Genomic DNA, 21,546 nt, shown 5'->3' with positions numbered 1-21,546 from the left:
TGGGTGAGAAGTCAGGGTGGCTGGCGTTGTTACATGATGTGACATCATGCAATGTGAGAGACGAGGAAATGGTCGTAGGGAGACAGACTGTAGCATGTCTGTCCAGGTCTGGTTGGTCTCAAGGAAGCAGTGTTGGAGCAGGGTCAGGGTTTTCCCCTGACAGGGTCTCAGGTGTCACATCTAGGTGGATGTCAGTTGGGCCTTTTGACCCCACAGGCACCTGTGTGTAGTTGACTTCTCTTTGTGCTGAGACACTCGGTTATCTGAGTCTGTCTTTAGGGAGTATCTGTTGTGGGTGATTTCCCTCGGTCTTTTCTTACTCCCCATCTTATTTTTTTAATAGTAGGAGACGGTGATGTCTCTTACCAGGTGGACAGCTTCTGACGCTTACGTCAAATGGAAAGTCCTCAGACTTCCACAGTACCCTCTTGGCGTGAGTGTTGCATCGAAAAACGTTATCCTGGAAATGTTCAGTCCTCTCAGAACCAGCTCTGAGTTCTTACCAAGCCTGATGATGTGTGTCCCTTCAGAGCAGTAGGTTTACCACATTTGACACAAGGAGCCACTAAGGTGAATCTATGTCTGTGCAAAAAGCACCCAGAGGTAGACATTAGATATATCATGGAACACAGTGAAGATAGTCATCATCAAGTGGAGAAAATATGGGACAACAGTGACATTCCTGTGATGCAACAAGCTTTTTTAACCTCTCTGAATAAAATGAGGCCTTTTGAGGATTTTTTGTGTACCCTTTAGTTTCATATGTTTCACAAGAGTAAGCAAATGATTGGTTTTTCACTCCTCTCGGCCATAGTAATGAAAATAAGCCCCCAGTTGGACTCTAATACACTTTTCCTCTAAATTCAACACACTGTGGTTTTCTATCTAACGGCCAAATTCCACCAGATGCATGTCCGGTCCGTCTTTGATCCGTCACAGCATCAGATCTGATAGGTTCCTATTCTAGTCAATGTGTTAACTTCCACTGGATCCGCTACGTTGCGTTCCGGCTGCATCCCTGGAGCGCAATGGATCAGAAACACGACTTCAATTTTTGCCGGATGCCGGGGCACGACACATCAATCTCAACCGAGCAGATGGTGCGGGACAGGAAATCAGGCACCAAAACAAAATGAAAACATCCAGTTAATTTTCAGAATTAAACACTCTGTGTTATCACCAGATCGTATTTCACTTAACTACGACAACAAACCGTCATGATGAGCAGAGCCAGGTCTGGAGTCAACAGGTCAGAGGTTTTCAGAGGACCAGAAAGACAACATGGATGAGGAGAGGAGGAGGAGGAGGAGAATCCTTGATTCAGTGATAACCATGGGAAAATCTCGGTCACATGACTCCAGCTGTCTGCCGGTCCTGCTCCATGGTGCGTTCTGAAAATGCAACCAGTGGGTGTTGACGGATGAGAGAGCACGGAGCCGGACTGCAGTGGATCAGAGACGGACCAGACACAGATCTGTTGGAAGTCCCATGACCTGTACAGCTTTTGATAACAAATTCATCTTCTCAGTCATTCTTTGAGAAACACAAAGCAGGCTACAGCTTCTTAAATGTGACGATTTGCGGCTCATTATCATCATTCATGAGAGTATGGAAATATTTGTGTGAAGATGTGAAGACAGAGACAAAATCAAAGAGCAGCTTGTTGATTTGTCGGTTAGAAAATTCCCCAAATTCCAGAGAGGTGTTAGGTGAGGGGGTTTGAGATGCTGTTCAAGGATTTATGAACTTTGTTTGGCTTTTTGTTCCAAGCTCACTCACCTTTAGTGGTCTTTCTTCCTGGGTCTTTTCTGCAAACATTTTATAAGAATAGGAAACAGTGTCATCATTAAAAACATAACCACAACTTCCCCTGAAAGTATGTAGCAAACATGTACCAGAGCATAAAAGAAAACACAAAGTGTTACTGTTTTCATCCAAAAATAATACTCTTTATTTTATTTAAATAATCGTTTTCCACAAACGTATTATATACAGAGCCGTAGAGAGGGCCAGCACTGACATCAGAGGGTATATGCATGGACTTAGAATTCATGTTAATAAACTTGCATACAAAATGTTATCATGTAATTCATGTTAGAGAATAAACAACTGATAAAACAAAGTATGCTATGTTTTTTTTAACAAGTTATCATCCATATCAGAAGGTAGTGATGAGAACAAAATATCTCTGACTTTGACATCTGTGAAGAGGAGCCTCAGTTGAAGTAAAGAAACTGATTACATAAGATCTGTTGAGGCCCAACTCCTCCTGCTCAACTTCAAAATAAAAGCCCTTCCTGGGATGTGTGTGTGTGTGAGAGAGGAGAGAGAAGCTGCCCAAATGAAGTCAGTAACTGGAAATCGTTTTGATTCCCTTGTACAGAAGGCTTAACTCAAAATACATCAGTGTATGTATGTGTGTGTGTGTGTGTGTGTGTGTGTGTGTGTGTGTGTGTGATGACTGCCTCCTGCTCATTGTCTTTTGCATCAATGATAGACACAGAAATTGCTGTCTCTGCTCAGTGACGTCACATCCGCTTCATGGAAGTCTGCAAACCTCTCGCTGACACCTGTGTGATGATGATGTCACTTATTCCAGCCAATGACCTCGTAGAACAGAGCCTTCAGCAGCCGGGCCTCATAGGTGACGGTGTTCTTGCCGATGTGAATGCGGACCTCCTCCAGAGGCTGTTCGATGATGGCAGGAACCTCTTTACCGTACACTGAAGGTGGAACAAGAGAGGCAGATTTTATGACTGGATAGAGGATATAAAAAGGACACACACAGCGCCCCCTAGAGGCGTGAGTAGCAGCTGTGTTGGGCTTAGAAGGAGGGATGGAGCAATACAGATAACTACAGGATGGCTGATGATAACAGTTGTAGTTGAGGAATCAGCAGGAGAGGATAAATGTCTGTCCTGTTTCATGAAAACCTGGTGAAAAATGTTCACATGCAAAAAGCCTAGGCCTTCATGGGGCCTCGGACCTCCCCCCTATCGTGAGAACAAAATTGGCTGGTATGCACTTATTTTATGCACAGAGTAAGAACATTTCTATGCATTTATTAGTGAATGAGGGTCAATGAGAGTGGCGTGGGTCTGTGGGAGGGAAAAAAGAGGGGGAAAATTGGAAGAATGGAAGTTCTCTATACCACACTGTTCTGTCGTTTTGCTACCTGTGAAACTGCTTCCAATAAATAAAGTTATTGTAAAAAAAAAAAAAAGTTCACATGCAAAGAGCGTCAAGCTTCCAAAGAATGTTGCACACACACAGTTTAATGAGAGATCCATCATCAGACAATAGCAGCTCTCGTTTCTGGGCAATGACCGCCTATTTTCTGCAGCCAGCTAGCATTTTCACAGGTGTGTGCGTGTGTGTGTGTGTGCGTGTGTGTGTGTGTGTGTGTGTGTGTGTGTGTGTGTGTGTGTGTGTGTGTGTGTGTGTGTGTGTGTGTGTGTCTGTCTGCATCTGTGTGAGTGCAGCTTACCCTCGCAGTGCTCCAAGAACTGAATACACTCCTGTACCACAGCATCCCTCAGCATGACCATGTGTTTGGACATGTTCTCCAGCAGAGACAGAAAACAGCGCTTGGCGTAGAACCATGTGTCCGTTCCCAGCTACACACATACACACACACACATACACAGACACACAGACACAGACACACACACACACACACACACACACACACACACACGAAAATAAAACCATATTCAGGGTTGTTTTTAAGGATAAGATAGGATCGGAATTAACATTGCAGCAGCATAAAGACAGAAATAGGTGCAGAGAAGTAAAGAAATGAAAAATGATTCATGACTGAAATAAATAAAAAACATTCCAATCATATAATAAGAGCATTGAAACTCAGATAGCAAATTAGCATGACTGTGTGCAGCACCAGGCTTCTCTCTGTGAGTGTGACTGGAAACATCCAGTAATGACAGCTTGTGTTCTCAGCTGGAGCTTAGTGGACTCAGCTGCAGTCTGAGTCTGCTGTTGTGACTGGACCGGATCAAAAGGTCCCTAAAAAGAGCAGCTCAGCCTCAGAGGAGAGACCTCGGCGGGAGGAGACCTCTGAAACACTCAGACGGGGTATTTTTGGTCGGACACATGATGCTCGTCTTTCATGTTCAGTCAAACAAAAAAAACTCACAAGTGGAGACCATGCGACCCAAAAATGTGAGTTTGATGTCATCTGTTACCAAAGCAGAGAGAGTGATTCATGAATATCGGACCTTCTTATTGTACGGCTCCAGGCTTTTGATGACACGGGAGATGCCGAAATCGTAGTTCCCTTTGGCACAGTACAGCGTTCTAAAAGAGGAACAGAAAAACAGTGACATGATGATGATGGTCTAAAGCTGCAGGATATCATAAGTGGACCGCTCCCACCAACTCCACCCTAAAGGCCTCAGTCTCCTTCTTTGCCCCCTGGCCCCCGGGTATTTTGGCTGCTGGATCAGTTTTTCCAGCAGGATTAGCGCCTGGCACTCACCCGATGACCAGGTTGACGATGCAGAGGTGGAAGACCTTCTTATCAGGGTCATCGTAGGAGATCTGCTCCTCCTCTTTCTCGATCTTCCTCATCAGCTCCTCGGCCTGTCGGACCAGGACCATGCGAAGAGGAGAGAGAGGAGAGTCATCCAAAGGAGGGAGAAGGAGTGGACCATACACTCAAAGAGATGCTCATCATACCTAAAGTCTCTAAAAGTAGTATGGGAGTTCGAGCCTCTCAGGCACCATTTCTTTGGAATCATCTACCAATCAGGGTCCGGGAGGCAGACACCCTCTCTACTTTTAAGTTTTGGCTTCAAACTTTCCTTTTTGATAAAGCTTATACTTAGAGCTGGCTCAGGCTTGGACCAGATCTTAATTATGTTGCTATAGGCCTAGACTGACAAACTGGGATCCTGTCTTTCCAGTTTGCGCAAGTCTTCCCATGAGCGTAATGTCAAGCTCCTCCCCAGTGATGTTTAACCTCTTAGTTATGCTGCTATAGGCTTAGACTGCCGGGGGAACTGACACACTGGGATCCTGTCTTTCCCTCTCTCTCCTCTCTCTACCTGTCTCTTACTTAACTCTTCCTGTCTCATTAAAGTTACTAACCATAGACCTTTCTGGAGTCCCTGAGCTCCCTTGTCTCGTAGGCTCCTCTGGATCTCTGCTGCTGTGGACGTGCCACATAGAGTACAGTCTAGACCTGCTCTGTTTGGAAAGAGTCTTCAGATACAGCACTGACTACAGACAGACAAACAGCTCTGTATAAACCTCACTGTGTGTCGTACCTCTTCATTCTGGCTGGTCATGATGTAGGACACACACAGGTTAGCCAGGACCACAGCGCTCACATTCAGGATCTACAATGAAAAACACACACACACTAATTCATCATCACTTTGTTAAAAACTTCTCTTATGGTCTTGTCTTCTTTTGCTTATTCATTACACTCCGTTCTTCTTTTGTAAATGATAGTTTTCAGATGCCAGAAGAGACACAATCACCACTGCAAACAAACAAATCCAATAAAAACAAACAAAGAGAGGAGAAAATGATCAGTATCATGCACAGGTGTGAGGGCACAGCAGAAGAATCAATAAAGAGCGTCTCAGTCTCTATTTTTACCGACGGTTTGCACTTGCAGGGACACTCCTGAATGTTACACTGCTCCACCTGGACAGAGAGGCAAACTTTTTTAGACCTGACCCTCGCTCGCTCCCTCAGAGCGTTGTGTTAGAGTCGACCCGGTGTCACTCACGTTATCGTAGTGTTTCTTGACGATGGGCTCGTAGAAGCCGATGGCCTCCTTGTACTTGCTCTGCATGAAGAGCACGTGTGCGACGTTCAGCTTCCAGGTGTCGTCGTCGTTGCACACCTCCACCGACTTGTGGAAAATCTTCTCCACCATCTGGAAGTTCTCCCGGTTCCAGTAGATCTTCGCTTGAGCCATGAGGACCACAATGTACCTGAGATAAGACCGGGGGGTTACACGGAGAGAATGAGGAGGGGGATCATCAGGTGGGGCACGGAGGAGGAAGGAGAAGGAGTGTGTGTGTGTGTGTGTGTGTGTGCTCACTTTTCCTGCATCAGGTCGTAGTCCTGTAAAGCTTTCTTCTGCACTTCATCGTCTCGAACAAGCCGAGCCTCCTGCACCTTCAACAAACACAATAAAGCAACATTATCCACATTTAGTTCTACGTCACAATCTTTGATTTGCTTTTGCATAACATTTACAACAAAACAAGAAACATGTTGCATACTTTAAAGCAGAAACTGTGACATCTTATAAAATCCTGCAGCTACTGCAATTAAATCAGTTTTGGAGTTTTCTGGAAGAAGAGCTCAAAGCAACGTAATCTGGAATCAAGTCTGATATATTATAGTTAAAAAATGAAAAATGACAAAATGAATAATAATAATAACAATACATTTTATTTATAGGCCCCTTTTCGGACACTCAAGGTCACCTAAAACATACCAACAGTAAAAAACAACATTCAACAGTAATAAAAACATAAATACAAAAGAATAACACTGGAAAAATGAAAGTGAAGTCATGATGAAAGTGAAAGGGAAGTCATTCCAGTCCCATAAATACAGATTAAAGCGAGTGGGCTTGATGGAAAGTTTTGCGGCGGGATTTGAAGGTGGTTGCAGAGGTTGAATTTTGTAAGTCCTGGGGGAGAGAGTTCTAGAGGCGGGGGGGCGAGCGGCTGAACGCTCTCAACCCCATGGTGCTCAAGCAAGCAGGTGGGAGGGTGAGTTGGTTGGAAGAGGAGGACCTGAGACTACGGTAGGGTGGGTGTTTTGTTATGGAGGAGCTCAATGAGGCAGAAAGGAAGAGAGGCCGCACCCCTCATCACACCCTCTACATCGGAGGTGCAGCTGTGGCGATGGTGTCCACCTTCAAATACCTGGGCCTGCACATCTCTAATGACCTCACGTGGTCCACCAACACAACCAGCACCATAAAGAAGGCCCACCACCGCCTGTACTTTCTGAGGAGGCTGAAGCGAGCTGGCCTCAGCACTGCTGTCCTGACATAATTTAAAAGGAAGTTTTTCCTCACCACTGTAACTAGCTAAATAATGCGATGTGCAATGCTCATGATGGATTAAGGTGGGGTCAGACTGAGTCTTACCCTGTCTTGAAGTTGGGTCTCTGTTCATAATTTGACATAGAGTGGTCTAGACCTCCTCTGTTTGTAAAAGCATCTTGAGATAACGTTTGTTGTGATTTGGCGCTATACAAATAAAGATTGATTGATTGATTGATTAAAAACTGACTAAAACTAGACTAAGACTAAAAAGGGCTGAAAAGACTAAAATGTGACTAAAACTAACAAGCATTTTCGTCTAAAGACTAAGACTAAATCTACAATAGCCGTGAGAAACAGAATCATAAAAATGATGCGGTATTTGATGGGAAGCCAATGGAGTTGCTGCAGGACAGGTGTGATGTGGCTGGTGGAGGAATTCTGAACCAGTTGAAGTTTATGGATGGATTTGTATAGTAAATCAAAAGTAAGGGAGTTGCAGTAATCTTGGTGGGAGGTGACCAGGGTGTGAACCAAAAGTCAGTACTGTTGGGGGAGAGAGATGGGCGCAGGGCGAGAGATGTTATGGTGATGGAAGTATGCTGACCGGGTGACACTAGTGATGTGGGACTGGAATGACAGTGTTTTGTTGAGGATGACACCCAGACTCTCAACATGGGGGGAAGGGGAGACGGAGGAGTTGTCAGTGAGGATGGAGAGGTTGTTTGTTTTTAAAAGGGTGGATTTAGTGCCAATGAGAAGGACCTCTGTTTTATTACCGTTCAGTTTGAGGAAGTTGTTGGTGAGCCAGGATCTGATTTCATGGAGACATTCGGAAAGGGAGGTGGGAGGGAGAGAGGAGGTAGGTTTAGTGGACAGGTAGAGCTGGGTGTCATCCGCGTAGCAGTGGAATTGGATGTTGTGTTTATGGAAGATATGACCATGAGGGAGGAGGTAGATGATGAATAGGAGGAGTAACTGAACATGCATAAAGAATAAAACATTATAAGAAAGAGAAAGAAGGACAGTTAACCAACTTTAACAAATGTACCTGCTTGGCCAGCTTGCGTAACTGCTCAGTTAGTTTGCCGTTCATCTCATCGAACTTCCTGAAAGCCTGTGAAAGCAAAGAGTTCATGAAACAGGCAAAAAAAAGTTACACAACAAAAGGATCTTTCAGTGAAAACATTCATCAGACAAAGCTGCAATGTGGCTAGAGAACAGATATAATATGAAATATGTTCGTAATAAAAGCAGCTTTTCTGATATCACTGTGATGCTTATCTTTACAGTACCTCCTCTGGTGCCGTCTGGCAGGTCAGCAAAGCATCAAGAAACTCATACATGTACTGCAAAACACAAAAACACAAACATGTGGATGCTGCCATAAAACCTTCCATGATTAATGAGTTGAATTATCAGCCCAGGTGTGAGTGCAGAGAGGACGTTACCGGGGAGAGGAACTTGTAGGTGAGGTGTGCGTTCTCTGCCAGGACGTCAGCTGCCAGGTCAAAGTACTGAGAGAGAGAGAGAGAGAGAGAGAGGGGGAGAGAGAGAGAGAGAGGTGAGAGACTTCAAGCAGTGACATTAATACCATTTCAATGCGAGAGCCACACGTCTCTCCCCACATGACTCCAGATCCTTTTAAAAACCTTACTCGCCATGTGGAGCCTCAGTGTGGTGGAAAATGGTGACACAGACTCCACCTCATGAGAAGCAGGAGGATGTCCTGACTTTAAGTAAGAACAACCTCGCTGATAATTCAGTTTCATAAAGACAGCTCTGGGATCTGTTTGAGCTAATATCTATCCACACATAGGGTTTTTCTTCTTGATTATTCAGAGGTTGATGGAGTTCAGATGAGGGAAGAAAAAAGAAAAAAGAAGGGCTCTTCTGAAGTCCTTCTTTGACTCTGTGGTGGCATCAGCCATCTTCTTTGGAGTGGTTTGCTGGGGACGCAGCATCTCTGCTGCTGACAGGAAGAAGCTGAACAGACTGGTGAAGAAGGCCAGCTCTGTCCTGGGCTGCCCACTTGACCCTGTGGAGGTGGTGGCTGACAGGAGGATGATAGCAAAGCTATCTTCTCTGACACGTCACACCCCATTCAGGAGACCATAACAACACTAAGTAGCTCCTTCAGTGACAGACTTATTCACCTGTGGTGTCTCACAGAGAGATGCCGCAGATCTTTTGTTCCTGCAGTGGTCAGCCTATATAACCAATAATATATACATATATATGTATGTGTGTATTATTGGTTATATTTTACCTCTTAAATTTTAATAACTTTTTAATAATTGATACTTTATAGGCTCTCGTTTGCTTAAATTTTTTGCACTGTCTACTCTGTTACTGTGACACTTGAATTTCCCCATTGTGGGACAAGTAAAGGACTGTCTTATCTTATCTTATCTTAAATACATGTTAATATCAGACTCCAGACAGACCAGCAGAGTGCCCTCTTCCTGATCTGTAGGGACTTCAACCATGTATTTAATTTCTAAATAGCTTATTATTGTATTCGTATAACTTATTATGTATAGAGCATAGACTGAATAAAATATGGACATAGTATCCGTGACGTCACCCATCTGTTCCTGAACTCTGTTTGAAGCCAATCGACGGTGGCAGCCATATTGGAAATGCGGAACTCAACCAGGCAGAGAGTGACGTAAAGGGGCGGAGTTTGAGCCTCCTAGCCAACAGCTGTGTTCCCATCCAGGAGTCAGGTCAGTCATGTCCTTATTTGGGCAAAAACTGGTAATCTTAATATCTTCTGAACCGTTTTCATTAGAGGAAAATTCACCCCCTGTACAGTGTGTCGATAGAGAGATTAGCTACGAAGAGCCAAGCTGTTTATTGAACCAGGCTGTAAACATGTTTATTAATGCTGCAAATATCGTCTTTTTTGAATTGGTGTGTATGTGGTTTCTGGTGTTTCTGCAGCCAACCTCAAGCAGATTCTCTATGAATTGCAGTTTATAACACTTCCGCATGGGATTCATAGTTTGAGACCAGAGGTTGCCGCTTGGTATAGAGCAACTGTAATAACTGAATTCCCCCCCTGGGAGTAGGTTTGGATTCTGTGAGCTTTGGGGTATCTAATCTGGGACCCTTTAGATCCAGGACAGCCTGTTCCCCTTTGCCGGTCTGTTTGTACCTCGTGTTTGCAGTAGAGCAGCAACAGGTTTCCAAAGGTGACGGGTGGAAAGGAGGGCTGCTGCAGCAGGAAGGCCAGCTTTTCAAAACCCTCTGACGGCTTAACGTCCATGTTCACCAGAGCCTGGTTGTGGAGGGTCACTGGATCGAGCTCCTGGAAAATATATACAAACATCAGGGTCTATAACGTGAGTGTGAGAATGTTTCCCCACATTATGATGAGCTGATTTAGTAAGAAAGTAATGAATTCAAACAGCACCTTTAATGCAGGGACAGTTCAAATGTTAACAACACAGTAAAGAAACAGAGAGTCACTTAGAACATACAAATAATCATAAACAGGAAGAGCTTTGTTAACAAGTCTGCAGGTGAGCTGGGTCAAGATAATGGATGGATGGATGGATTTGAAAATCTTGGGCCAGATAAGATGCACTTTTTATAAAAGGCCACAAGGGGGCAGTAGTTGTACACTACTCCTGCTCCTCTCAGGTCAAAATGACAGCCGTGACCTGCTGGGTGACATGAGATACCGGACCAAGGACAGTGCCCCGGTCTGCACATTAACTCTAATGAAGCAGATTTAAGATGATAAAACCATCATCGTTACGTTCATGTAAGCCTTCACACCTTGTCTCTGTTCTAATATTCTATTAATCTCTGTTAACACCAGAGAGGCTGCCAGAGGGGCAGGTCCAGACAGCCTTCATTCTCATTACAGCAGAATCATCACACATAGCTGAGGGGTGGAGAGAATCCAGCTGCGCACACACACACAGACAAACACACACACACACATGCAGTACAGTACAGTATGGTATTGAATGGATGATGATGTTACCTCCTCTGATCTGGGGGGCATGTCTGTTAAAGCTTCCTGAGCTCCTTTCACTGCAGGAAAACAAAGGAGAGAGGAGAGAGGAGAGAAAGCCGTGAGTTTGAATCTCTGCGAGTGTTTCTGTGAGTATTCTCAACAACAAACAACTGAACACAGCCTTGAAAAAGATGTCCTGTACAGCTTTCCTGTAAACAAGAACATTTGTCTTCACTATCTGTGTTCTTCTGGTCTAACAAATGTGCTTAATACATTTCCTTCCTAATAAAACTGATGCAGACTTTATGAATATTAAGAATTAAACTCCATGTTTTCCAGAATGCAGGCTTCCTGCTTGGACCACAGTCACAGAGCTGATTAGATCTCCACAAGGAACCTTTAAGTTGATGAAAATGGTCACTCTAGGCGTTTTTCAACCGCAGGGACTCTACCCCTGAACTACGTGCGTTTCGACTTGTGGACCCATGGTCTAAATTTAGTTCAGGGGTAGTTAATCTCCCCCCTGAAAAGCCCCTGCTTGGGAGGTCCTGGGGCTTTCTGAGGGCAGGGCCTGCAATACTGAAAGTGTCTGATTGGTAGATTAACCGCAGTGTTTTTATTCCGCCCGCCGTCCACAATAACTTCACACACATCTGTGATTCACTTGATTTCTCTTTCTTTCATTAGTTTTTATTTGTTCTATCTTTTTTGTATGTGTGTGTACTTTTCAAAAGAAGAAGCTGTGATTCTCTTGATTTAGCAGCTTGTAACAGTAGTCTTCTCTCAGCCCACCGTGAATGCGTCTCTCCCGGTGTTACGGTTTTAAAAGTGACCCTGTAAACTGGAGACCTTCAGCTGAACGTGTCAGTGTTTGTGGAGTTTACACAGCTGTTGAAACACAGAGGGAGTTCCTGGGAATGCAAACTAGTTTAGTTTTTATTAAGATTTCAAAATATCCTCATCAGATATTCAATGATCGTCTAAAGACGTTTATGAGGGATGCATCCGGCTGAGAGTCTCCAGTTAACAAGGTCGCTGATTAAACCATAACACCGGCCGATCTCTGCCACAGCTTTTTGAGTTAAAAGGATTTTAAAGCCGTGTTGAAACGTCTTTGCTACTCACACTTATCTCCTCTCACGTGTTGATTCAGTGAATCCATCTGTGATGAAATATAGCACCATCTAAAACAGCACCAGCTGAGTCTCTTCATGCTAACAGGCTAACTGTTGTGTTGCTCATAATGATACCTGCCTTTCTGTCTGCTTCTATGGTGTCATCTGTGATGAATGGCATTCGTCTTTGTTTTACTGCCCTCTACTGGTCTGGTGGTGTAGTGCATTTACTTTTTTTTTTCTCCATACGTCACTGGCCTGATTTACACAATCTACCCGGGACTTCAGCCCGCGGTCAAAATGCAGACAACAATGGAGGCACAGAAACCTTTTAGTTCAGGGTAAAGTAGTTCTGGAGGCTAAAAGACCCCAGAACTCTTGGTCAAAATGCACCTTCTGTTATTTTTAAATCTGGGCTCTAAATGACAACAGCACAAAAAGATTTCAAAATGGTCGAGTCGAGCAAACATGTTCTGGTTTAAGAGCTTTAAGTTGTCAAACTTTGGTTTAAGTATATACTTTTCTGCCTTTAAAAGACTGTTTTAGTGGAGGTACAGACAGAAAATGTGTGAAAGAAGGAAAAACAAAGTCATTACGAGGGACAATGCAGCTTTATAGTTAAGTCCTTTAACCACTTGGGCATCAGGACACTTCCTTAAACTCTTTATAAGCTCTCCATGTGAGCTCCTCTCTGCAGCCTCTGTTTGATGTTGGAGAAAAGGAGGAGGACGACCCCACTTTTGAAGATCAAAGGCTCTACAAGTGCTTCTACCAGAGCTTCGTGTCCCTTTCTCTCTCTCTCTCTCTCTAAAGCTTGAGGAAAGTGATCTGATTTGGGACTGAGTCATAGAACCTGTGGTTGTGTAAGCTGGGTAAATACTATTATACATAAGCCATTGTTGTCGTGATCTTTGGTTTTGTTCTAACTCTATTTTTGTACGTTTGTGCAGGAAATACATCTAAAAATGTTGCACCGTGCTCATGCATGATGTCGTCTGCACAGCTGGGATTCTGCTGCAGAGGATTGTAGATAACAGAGTAACATCACACTCTGCTTGAGGAACTACATGATGACACTATTTCTACATCAGCCCAAGTATTCAGTAAAAAAAGGTTCTGTATCGGCACAAATGAGAAAACATTTAATCTCTTTTTTATATTTGTGATTGGCCAGCATTGGCTGACGTTGTGGGCCCAATGATTTATAAGTCTAGTTTTAGTTTCAACTCAGCCTTATCTCGCAAGATTTCAAAGTAAAGTAAAGTTAAGCAAAGAAAAGAAAAGTCAAATAAAGTCAAGTCAACCTTTTTTTGCACCAAACTTTGACTCCCATGTTTGGTTTCTGCAGGCAGTGCTCTGTTTTATCTTTGCAGCTGTAGCTGTTTGACTCCTGCTACCCTTCAGGCTTTCTTTCCTCACCATTCCTTGTGTTGTTTTTCAACATTATGACACACTGAGCGGGCTTCTTACAGTTCTTCAGCTGGTATTCGATGGCAGCTTTGAGGTTGAAGGCTTCAATCAGGGCGGTTTGATGAAGCACCAGAGTGTTGCCCACACTGTGGACGTCGATGCCCTCGGTCGTCATTCCCACGCTCAGCTCTGCCGGGTGATAGAACATTGAAGTTGAATGATTGGTTGCAAAGTCAATGAATAATGGAGCACTAAAGGATCACTCTGAACCAGAGGTGACAGTAGATTAAGATCAAGCGGCAACTTCCATACGCGAGATGGGAAGCCAATGCGGAAATGTTAAAAACTGCTTGAGGCTGGCTCCGGAAGTACCAGAAACCACATACACACCAATTCAAAAAAGCCGATCTTTACAGCAGAAATAAACATGTTTACAGCCTGGTACAAAAAACGAGTGTAGTCTGGATAGCTCATTTCTCGATTGGCACACACTGTACGGGGGGTTCCTTTTTCCATAATGTGGCACTTTCGAATATATTAAGAAATTTTTCCATTATGAGAGGAACAACTGACTTAATTGACAGGCAGGAACACTGTAGCTGTTGGCTAGGAGGCTCAAAGTCTGCTTCTTTACATCACACTAGCTTGACAGAAGTCATGTTGAGTTCAACCACAGACTGTATAGATAATGGACGTAGTGACGTCACCCATCTGTTTCTGAAGCGCTGTTTTGAGGCCAATAGCCGGCGGGAGCCATATTGCTGCTGTCAAGCGATAGTGACATAAAGAGGCGGGCTTTGAGCCTCCAAGCCAACAGCTACAGTGTTCCCGCCTGTCAATCAAGCCTCTGACTGGAAGACTCATAATCTCAATATCTTAGACTGGCCAGGATTTACCCGGATAGACCAGACAGTTGTAATAGATGCAAACAGTCTCCAGCTAACTACAGTTGAGGTCAAAATTATTAGCCCCCCTTGTGAAATCAGATAAAACCCTTGATTTCTCCATGAAAATTACCATTAAAAACAAGTGTTTATAGTTTATGTGTTTCCAAAATAACAAAGTCAAAATGTTCACTATGTTTGACTTGGATATTTTATTGATGCAATGAATTAAAACAAGAAAAAGTAAAAATGGCACGTCCAAAATTATTAGCCCCCTGGCCCTAAGTAGTCAATAGTGCGCCCGTTCTGAGCCATACCTGACAACAACCTCTTCAAGTAGTTCTTTACAAGGTTGGCACATGTCTCAGGAGGGATTTTGGCCCATTTTTCCAATGCGAATTGTTCCAGCTGGTCCAAAGTACATGGTTTCTGAGCATGGACATTCACTTTGAGCACCCGCCACAGATTCTCAACAGGATTGGGATCTGGGCTCTGTACAGGCCACTCCAGGACCTTGGTTTAGGTGTCCTTTAAGAACTGTTTGACCAATTTTGACCAATTTTGACATAAGCTTTGGATCATTGTCTTGCTGGAAGACCCAGCGCCGATCAAAGTCTAGACTAAGAGCAGAGTTCTTCACATTATCCCTCAAAATGTCAACATAACTTTCTTTTTTCATGATGCCATGCACCAAAACAAGGCTCCCCGTGCCTGAGGCTGCAACACAGCCCCCCACAGTACGATGCTCCCTCCACCATGTTTAATTCTGAGGGCCGTGTTCTAAGGGTTGAAGGACTCTCCCTTTCTTGGCCAAACATGAACAACATCCATATGCCCAAAAAGTTCCATCAGATCAAAGGATGGACTTCCAAAACTCATCTTTACCTTTCAAATGTTCTCGGGCAAACCTCAGTTTGGCTCTGATGTGCCGCTCTTTGAGTAAAGGGGTTCTTCTGGGACGATGGTCCTGAAGCCCACTACAATGAAGATCCCTCACAACTGTGCTCCTTCAAACATCAACTCCAGAGGAGGTCAGGTCAGCAAATCACCTTGGAAGATGTCCGGGGCTTCTTGCTGACATCTTGGACTACTTTCGTCCCCAAAGTTCATGACATCTTGCGTTTTCTACCACGTCTAGGTTTGTTTCTAACAGAGTTTGTCTCCTTGTACTTTGCAATGATGCAACATACAGCTACTCTAGACACTGTAAAACGCCTGAAAATTACAGTATAGCCTTCCCCCTTATTATGAGCCTCAATTATCTTCTTTCTGAGCTCAAGACTGATTTCCATTGTCTTTGGCATGGTTAGTAAGAGTAGTCTTTCTCAATAACATGTTCAAGTGCCCTGTTTGGAGTCCTTTAAGTAAATCTCAATGCTGTTTGAATGCTCAGGTGTTGTTAGGAAGCCAATTGACCAACAGGTGTTGTTAGGAAACAAACTGACTGCTCAGGTATGTTTTAAAAGCAAAAATTCACAGGGGGGCTAATCATTTTGACCACCCCATTTTTCACCATATTTGATATAAAGTTATTCTAAAAATGTATTTTACATTCCAAAATGTACCAAAGCTACTAAAGAACACTGGTGAATGTTTGCTTATATCAAGTTTTATCAATGATTCAAACATTGGGCAGAATTGAAGGAAAATGTTCCAGAATTCCTCGGGGGTAATAACTTTGACCTCAAGTGTAAATGCATATGTTCTTGCTGTGCCCACAGCTGCCAGAGTTTTGGACTGAAATATTTGATACTCTTAGCAATGTCTCAGGCTGTACTGTGGACCTTGAGCCCCCTGCTGCCCTCTTTGGAATCTCTACCTCACAAAATACGTCTAAATCCATCCAAAAAAATCATTGCATTCTCTACCTTACTTGCTCGTAGGCTTATTCTCCTTTAGTGGACCAACTCCTCTCCCCCTACTCATAATTCATGGATCCAGGAGATACTGCGTTGCATTACATTAGAAAAGATTAGGTACTCCCTGAATGGTTCTTTAAATACATTTTACCAGCAATGGCAGCCCTCCTTAGATTATATTGACTCCCTGTCTATTTACGCAGAAACGGCTGACTGAGCACATTCTTCCTTTTCCCCTCACTTTGTTTTATTCTATGTACGTAGCTTTACCACTTTATTTATTTACTCTTTTCCCTTTTTTTTTTTTTTTTTAAATCTTTATTTTTCCATTTATTGAAAAACATAATTAATCTGTGTCACTCGTATATCTTTGCACTCTACCTCTTAAGATTGGAGTGACTTCCACAATGTACTTGCTTGTTTTCAAGTAATAATGAACTATTGCTGTTGTGATCTTGCTCTCCCTAATGTATTTAAAGGATGTTGCTCTTTTGTATTTGTTTTGTCTGTTTACCCCCTGTTAATGTCGGTATGGATGTGAGATGTGTGTGAAGTGATCAATGTTATGGGGCGGGCGGGATCTTGAGGGTGTTTTTGTCATTGTGTTTTATAACATCACCCACAGAACTCTGTTCCAACTACTACATGTCACAAAAGCGTTTGTGTGTTTGTCTGTGCATAAAATACCAATAAAGAAACTTTGGAATAATAATCTCAATATCTTCAAAATTACCACGTTATGAAAAAAAAGTGTGTGCCGATGGAGAAATGAGCTATCCAGACTACACTCATCTCTTGTCCCAGGCTGTAAACATGTTTATTTCTGCTGTAAAGATCGACTTTTTTGAATTGGTGTGTGTGTGGTTTCTGGTACCGGAGCCAGCCTCAAGTGGATCCTCGATGAACTGCAGTTTTTTAGCTCTTCCGCATTGGACTCATATTTTTAGACTGGAGGTTGCCGCTTGGGTTCAACATTTCCAATATAGCTTCCACCGACGATTGGCCTCAAAACAGCTCTTCAGAAACAGATGGCTGACGTCACGGATACTACATCCATCATTTATACAGTCCATGATTTAGATACAACAGAACAAACAGATGTGATGAAGGTGATGCACTGAGGTGTGGTTTATACCTGGATGCTCCCTGATGCCTCGTTCGATGATCTCTCCGATGTACTTAAGAGCCTGAGCGTAGTTTTTCAGGCTGTAGTAACACAGGGCGATGTTGTAGGACAACGCTTGAGCAGAGAACAGAGGCACAAAGAAACTAAGATTAACTCCAGCCATACTGAGCCAAAGACTTGTAAAACACTGTGACAGTAATCATGAATCAACGCATGTGGAAACCATACATGTAGCAGCATCAGTGAAAGTGTGTTACCTGGAACATATCCCAGCACTTGCATGGCAGACGTGAACTTCTTGCAGGCCTCCTCGTGCTTGCCATCCTGGTAGAGCAAGCAGCCCGTATTGTGGATGTAGTCTGCATCCTCCTGGGGCAGCTGCTCCAGTAGTGACTGAACACACACACATATACATACACACATACACACACACACACACACACACACACAGATACAGTTACAGTTCCTTGAATATGAATGGATGTGTGTGTTTAGCTCCAGTTAATAATGATCCAATTTGCTACCATATTGAACAGAAATGGCATCATTTGTAAGTTTCAACAGATAATGTGAGAGAGCTTGTCACCTTGGCAGCAGAGTAATCTTCCTCACAGTATTTGATGCATGCTTGCAGCTTTACCATCTGTGCCAGAGACCAAGGGAGAGAGCAAGAGAGAGATAGGGAGACAGAGAGGGAGAAGGGGTAAACCAAAGTTAAAACAGAGGCAGTGTAAAAAGCCAAGCGCTGCTTACAAGCGCCACAGACTCAGGTCCAAACTGCTACCCATAATTCATTGCTATGACACAAAATCTGTTTCCCACAATTATGTGAGATTCTTAAATATACACACATTCTAGGGGGCCTGAATAACTATAATAATATCAATCAATCAGACTTTATTTATAAAGTGCTTTTCATACTATGACATTGTAACACAAAGTGCTGTACATAAAAACAACTTAAAATAGAATGCATTTTAAAAAAGAAAGATATATATAAAATTTAAAATAAAAAGACCCCCCCCATCCTAATCCCAACCCCAGCCCTGACTCCAAACCCACCCCACACTCCTAAGGTTAAGAACACAATATATGCAACAATAATAATATTAATAAAAAGTAAATAAATAAACAAGTAAATAAATAAATAAATATGTAAGTAAATAAATGATAAAAAATAAGTTGCTGAAGGAACTGAGGAGACACTCATGATATCTTAATGAGGAAACACTGGAAGTAAAATAAGATGTTAAAATTCAACACAGGAAATTAAAATCACCAAAATAAAATACATTTCTAAGATAATAAAACACTAAAATATTAAACCATTAAAAGAAGAAAAGAAGATGCTATTCTTAAAATAAAAAAAATTATAACAATTTTAAAAAAGTGACTACAATTTGGACTAGATAATAAATAAATAAATAAAGTAAGGTAAAATAAAACTGTTATATTAAATACTTCATATCTAAAGAATCCTTTCAAAGTAAGTTTCTTTTATTTCTTGAACTTTTGGTTAATAGTAATGTGATCTATTCTGCTGAGCAATGCAGAACTTGTCGTCCATTTATGGCCCATATGTATTTGTTAGATAACGTCTGCTGAGCAACAGCTCCCAGTGATTTTAAGTGTGTAACAGATGGAGGGAACATAGTGAATAAAATCATTGTGCATAAGTTGGAGGTGTTTAGACAGAACAGCTGGACCCAAACACTTTCATTTCCCTATAAAACAAAGCAACGAGTCAAAGTGGAGCTGCTGAGACGTTGGTATTCTGGAGGTACAGTATGTGAGTGTGTGTGTGGGTTTGAGTGTATGCCGCACCTTGCTGTGACTGTTTGGATTATCCAGCGAGAATGAGGCCTTGGTGGCTTCGGGATAAGCACCAGCTTTGTACAGGGACTGGGCGTAGTACACCTTATACTCCTCCACCTCTGGGTGCAGCTGGGTCAGCTGCTCATAGCACTCTGCAGAGTTAGTGAAGTCCTGGATGTGATAGTAGCAGAAGCCCAGCAGAGATAGTGCAGCCCTGGACTGAGAGACAAGTGTGAGAAAGGTTAGTCTCTGTTATCCACCCTGCAGCACCAAGATGCAACTAAGGAAATGTCAGGAAAATCCTCCTAGAAAAACTGATCTTTATTGGGATTAATCAAAGTCACTTTACATTATGACAGGTGTATACTGACTACAATTACTAAACTACTAAAAGATTGATTTTTTTTTCATTTGAATTGTTATGTTTGTATACCACCACAGTTCCTGCAAGATATTCACTCATGCACACAAAATAATGACTTGATTACACAAATTGTATTTGTGCAAAACACAGAATTTCATTTTGCAGCTCTTTGCAGTACAACTTTCTTTGCAAAAAAAAAAGAGCCACAAAGTAGTTGCAAACATATTAAATTCTAAACTCTATAAACCTCTCTCTTTTCCTGTATAGTATTATTCCATATTTACCTTTGTGTGTTTCTGGAGTTGGCCATTAAGGATATGAATTGCTTCCACGTACTGCCCTTCTTTAATCTGGAAGAAATGTGAGCATTAGCTGTGCTCAATGACACCGTACACAACACGATCCAAACAAACTGGCAAGGAAAACCTCCCATCTCTGTTCAAATTAAGCTAATTACATGTCAAACTGTGTCTAACATGATGTGAAACTCCAAGGAACTATTCCTCAGCAGGTTAAACCAAGTTAATAGACGAGTTAATCAAAAGTTCTTGGTATAGCTGGTTTATCCCAAATTTAAAAACACACCCTGGTAGTTTCGGATGTGAGTGCTGTTTAAGTCTATCAACACTCAAGGAGTTTAAAACTGATCGATTCTTGAATGCAGCTTCTGTCAGCATCGTAGCTGTATGCTAACAATCCAGCTAACCTCAACTAAAACAACATTATTCTCACCAGTTTGTAGATCGTAGCCGTGTATTCCCCGTCTTTTATAGCTGTCATGGTTCCAAACGAGTTGTTTCAACAATAAAAACAGGAAACCTGGAGTGTGTGTACTCGAAGAAACGTAAATATAGCATCAAGCTAGCTTCTGTTAGTGGATGGACGGAGCGCATAGCAGCTGTAACTTAGCAACGGAGGCAACAGGAAGTGATGATTTTGACGGACGTGTGTCTGAACCAATCAGGTTGGAGAACGTTCCCACGCTGACCGCCCCTTTGATTTCTGCATCTCATCTTCTTTCTTTCTTTCTTTCTTTCTTTCTTTCTTTCTTTCTTTCTTTCTTTCTTTCTTTCTTTCTTTCTTTCTTTCTTTCTTTCTTGAACTATTTTAGTCATGGAAAATTTGCTCATATTTGGTCAATCTGGGAATAAATTCCTTACCAAAAATGTCTCCTCCAATGTGTTCATAAAGGTCTGTATTAACACATGTTAAAGTATTTTAAGCATTTTATCATGGAGCTCTGAGGTTCATTACAGGTTTTAAATCTCTAACCCATCACTGCTTCCTGAACCCCAACCCCATGCCTAACCCTAGGGTTAGGGTTGGGGTTGGGGTTGGGATAGGGTTAGGGTTAGGTGTAGAGGTAGGGGTATGGGTTGGGGTAGGGTTGGGGTTGGGGTAGGGTTGGGGTTGGGGTTAGGGTTAGGGTTGGGATAGGGTTAGGTTTAGGGTTAGGGTTGGGGTTAGGGTCAGGGTTTAGGCATGGGGTTGGGATAGGGTTAGGGTTAGGTGTAGAGGTAGGGGTATGGGTTGGGGTAGGGTTGGGGTTGGGGTAGGGTTGGGGTTGGGGTTAGGGTTAGGGTTAGGGTTGGGATAGGGTTAGGTTTAGGGTTAGGGTTGGGGTTAGGGTCAGGGTTTAGGCATGGGGTTGGGGTTAGGGTAAGGGTAAGGGCTAGTTTTAGGGTTAGGGTTAAGCATGGGGTTAGGGTTGGGGTTAGGGTTCTAGTTAGGGATAGGGTTGACCCCGCGACATAATGTAGGCTCATTTTGACCCCACGATATATTGTTTTGTCATATTGACCCCGCGATATATTGTCGGGTCATTTTGACCCTGCGATACATTGCCCGGTCATTTTGACCCCGCGATATATTGTCGGGTCATTTTGACCCTGCGATACATTGCCCGGTCATTTTGACCCCACGATATATTGTTTTGTCATATTGACCCCGCGATATATAGTCGGGTCATT

The 21,546-nt window shown here is 42.8% G+C and overlaps 1 protein-coding gene across 3 annotated transcripts; it reads right to left on the bottom strand.

Moving 5' to 3' along the window:
• Positions 1-1,921: 1,921 nt before the first annotated feature.
• LOC117831740 (tetratricopeptide repeat protein 30A-like) lies at positions 1,922-20,506 on the bottom strand. Of its 3 annotated transcripts, none has more exons than XM_034710547.1 (20): positions 20,309-20,506; positions 19,861-19,926; positions 19,222-19,431; positions 17,984-18,040; positions 17,655-17,790; positions 17,407-17,511; positions 13,589-13,717; positions 11,031-11,080; positions 10,194-10,346; positions 8,485-8,550; positions 8,329-8,382; positions 8,085-8,150; positions 6,074-6,150; positions 5,756-5,963; positions 5,623-5,670; positions 5,286-5,357; positions 4,496-4,599; positions 4,236-4,314; positions 3,488-3,617; positions 1,922-2,723 (listed from the first exon to the last, which is right to left on the bottom strand). In XM_034710547.1, the coding sequence occupies exons 1-20, from the start codon at positions 20,354-20,356 to the stop codon at positions 2,587-2,589; spliced, it is 1,995 nt and encodes a 664-aa protein (XP_034566438.1). In that variant the 5' UTR covers positions 20,357-20,506; the 3' UTR covers positions 1,922-2,586. The 3 variants fall into 3 exon arrangements, with proteins under 3 accessions (XP_034566438.1, XP_034566437.1, XP_034566439.1); XM_034710546.1 differs by lacking the exon at positions 5,623-5,670 and adding an exon at positions 5,107-5,205 and having other exon boundaries at positions 20,309-20,505; XM_034710548.1 differs by lacking the exon at positions 5,623-5,670 and having other exon boundaries at positions 20,309-20,505.
• Positions 20,507-21,546: the final 1,040 nt, after the last annotated feature.

The sequence above is a fragment of the Notolabrus celidotus genome, chromosome 20 (assembly GCF_009762535.1).
Source record: "Notolabrus celidotus isolate fNotCel1 chromosome 20, fNotCel1.pri, whole genome shotgun sequence".
In the NCBI taxonomy this organism is placed as follows: Eukaryota; Metazoa; Chordata; class Actinopteri; order Labriformes; family Labridae; genus Notolabrus; species Notolabrus celidotus.
Note: the sequence above shows the minus strand (reverse complement) of the source record. Positions and strands in the feature narration are given on the sequence as shown.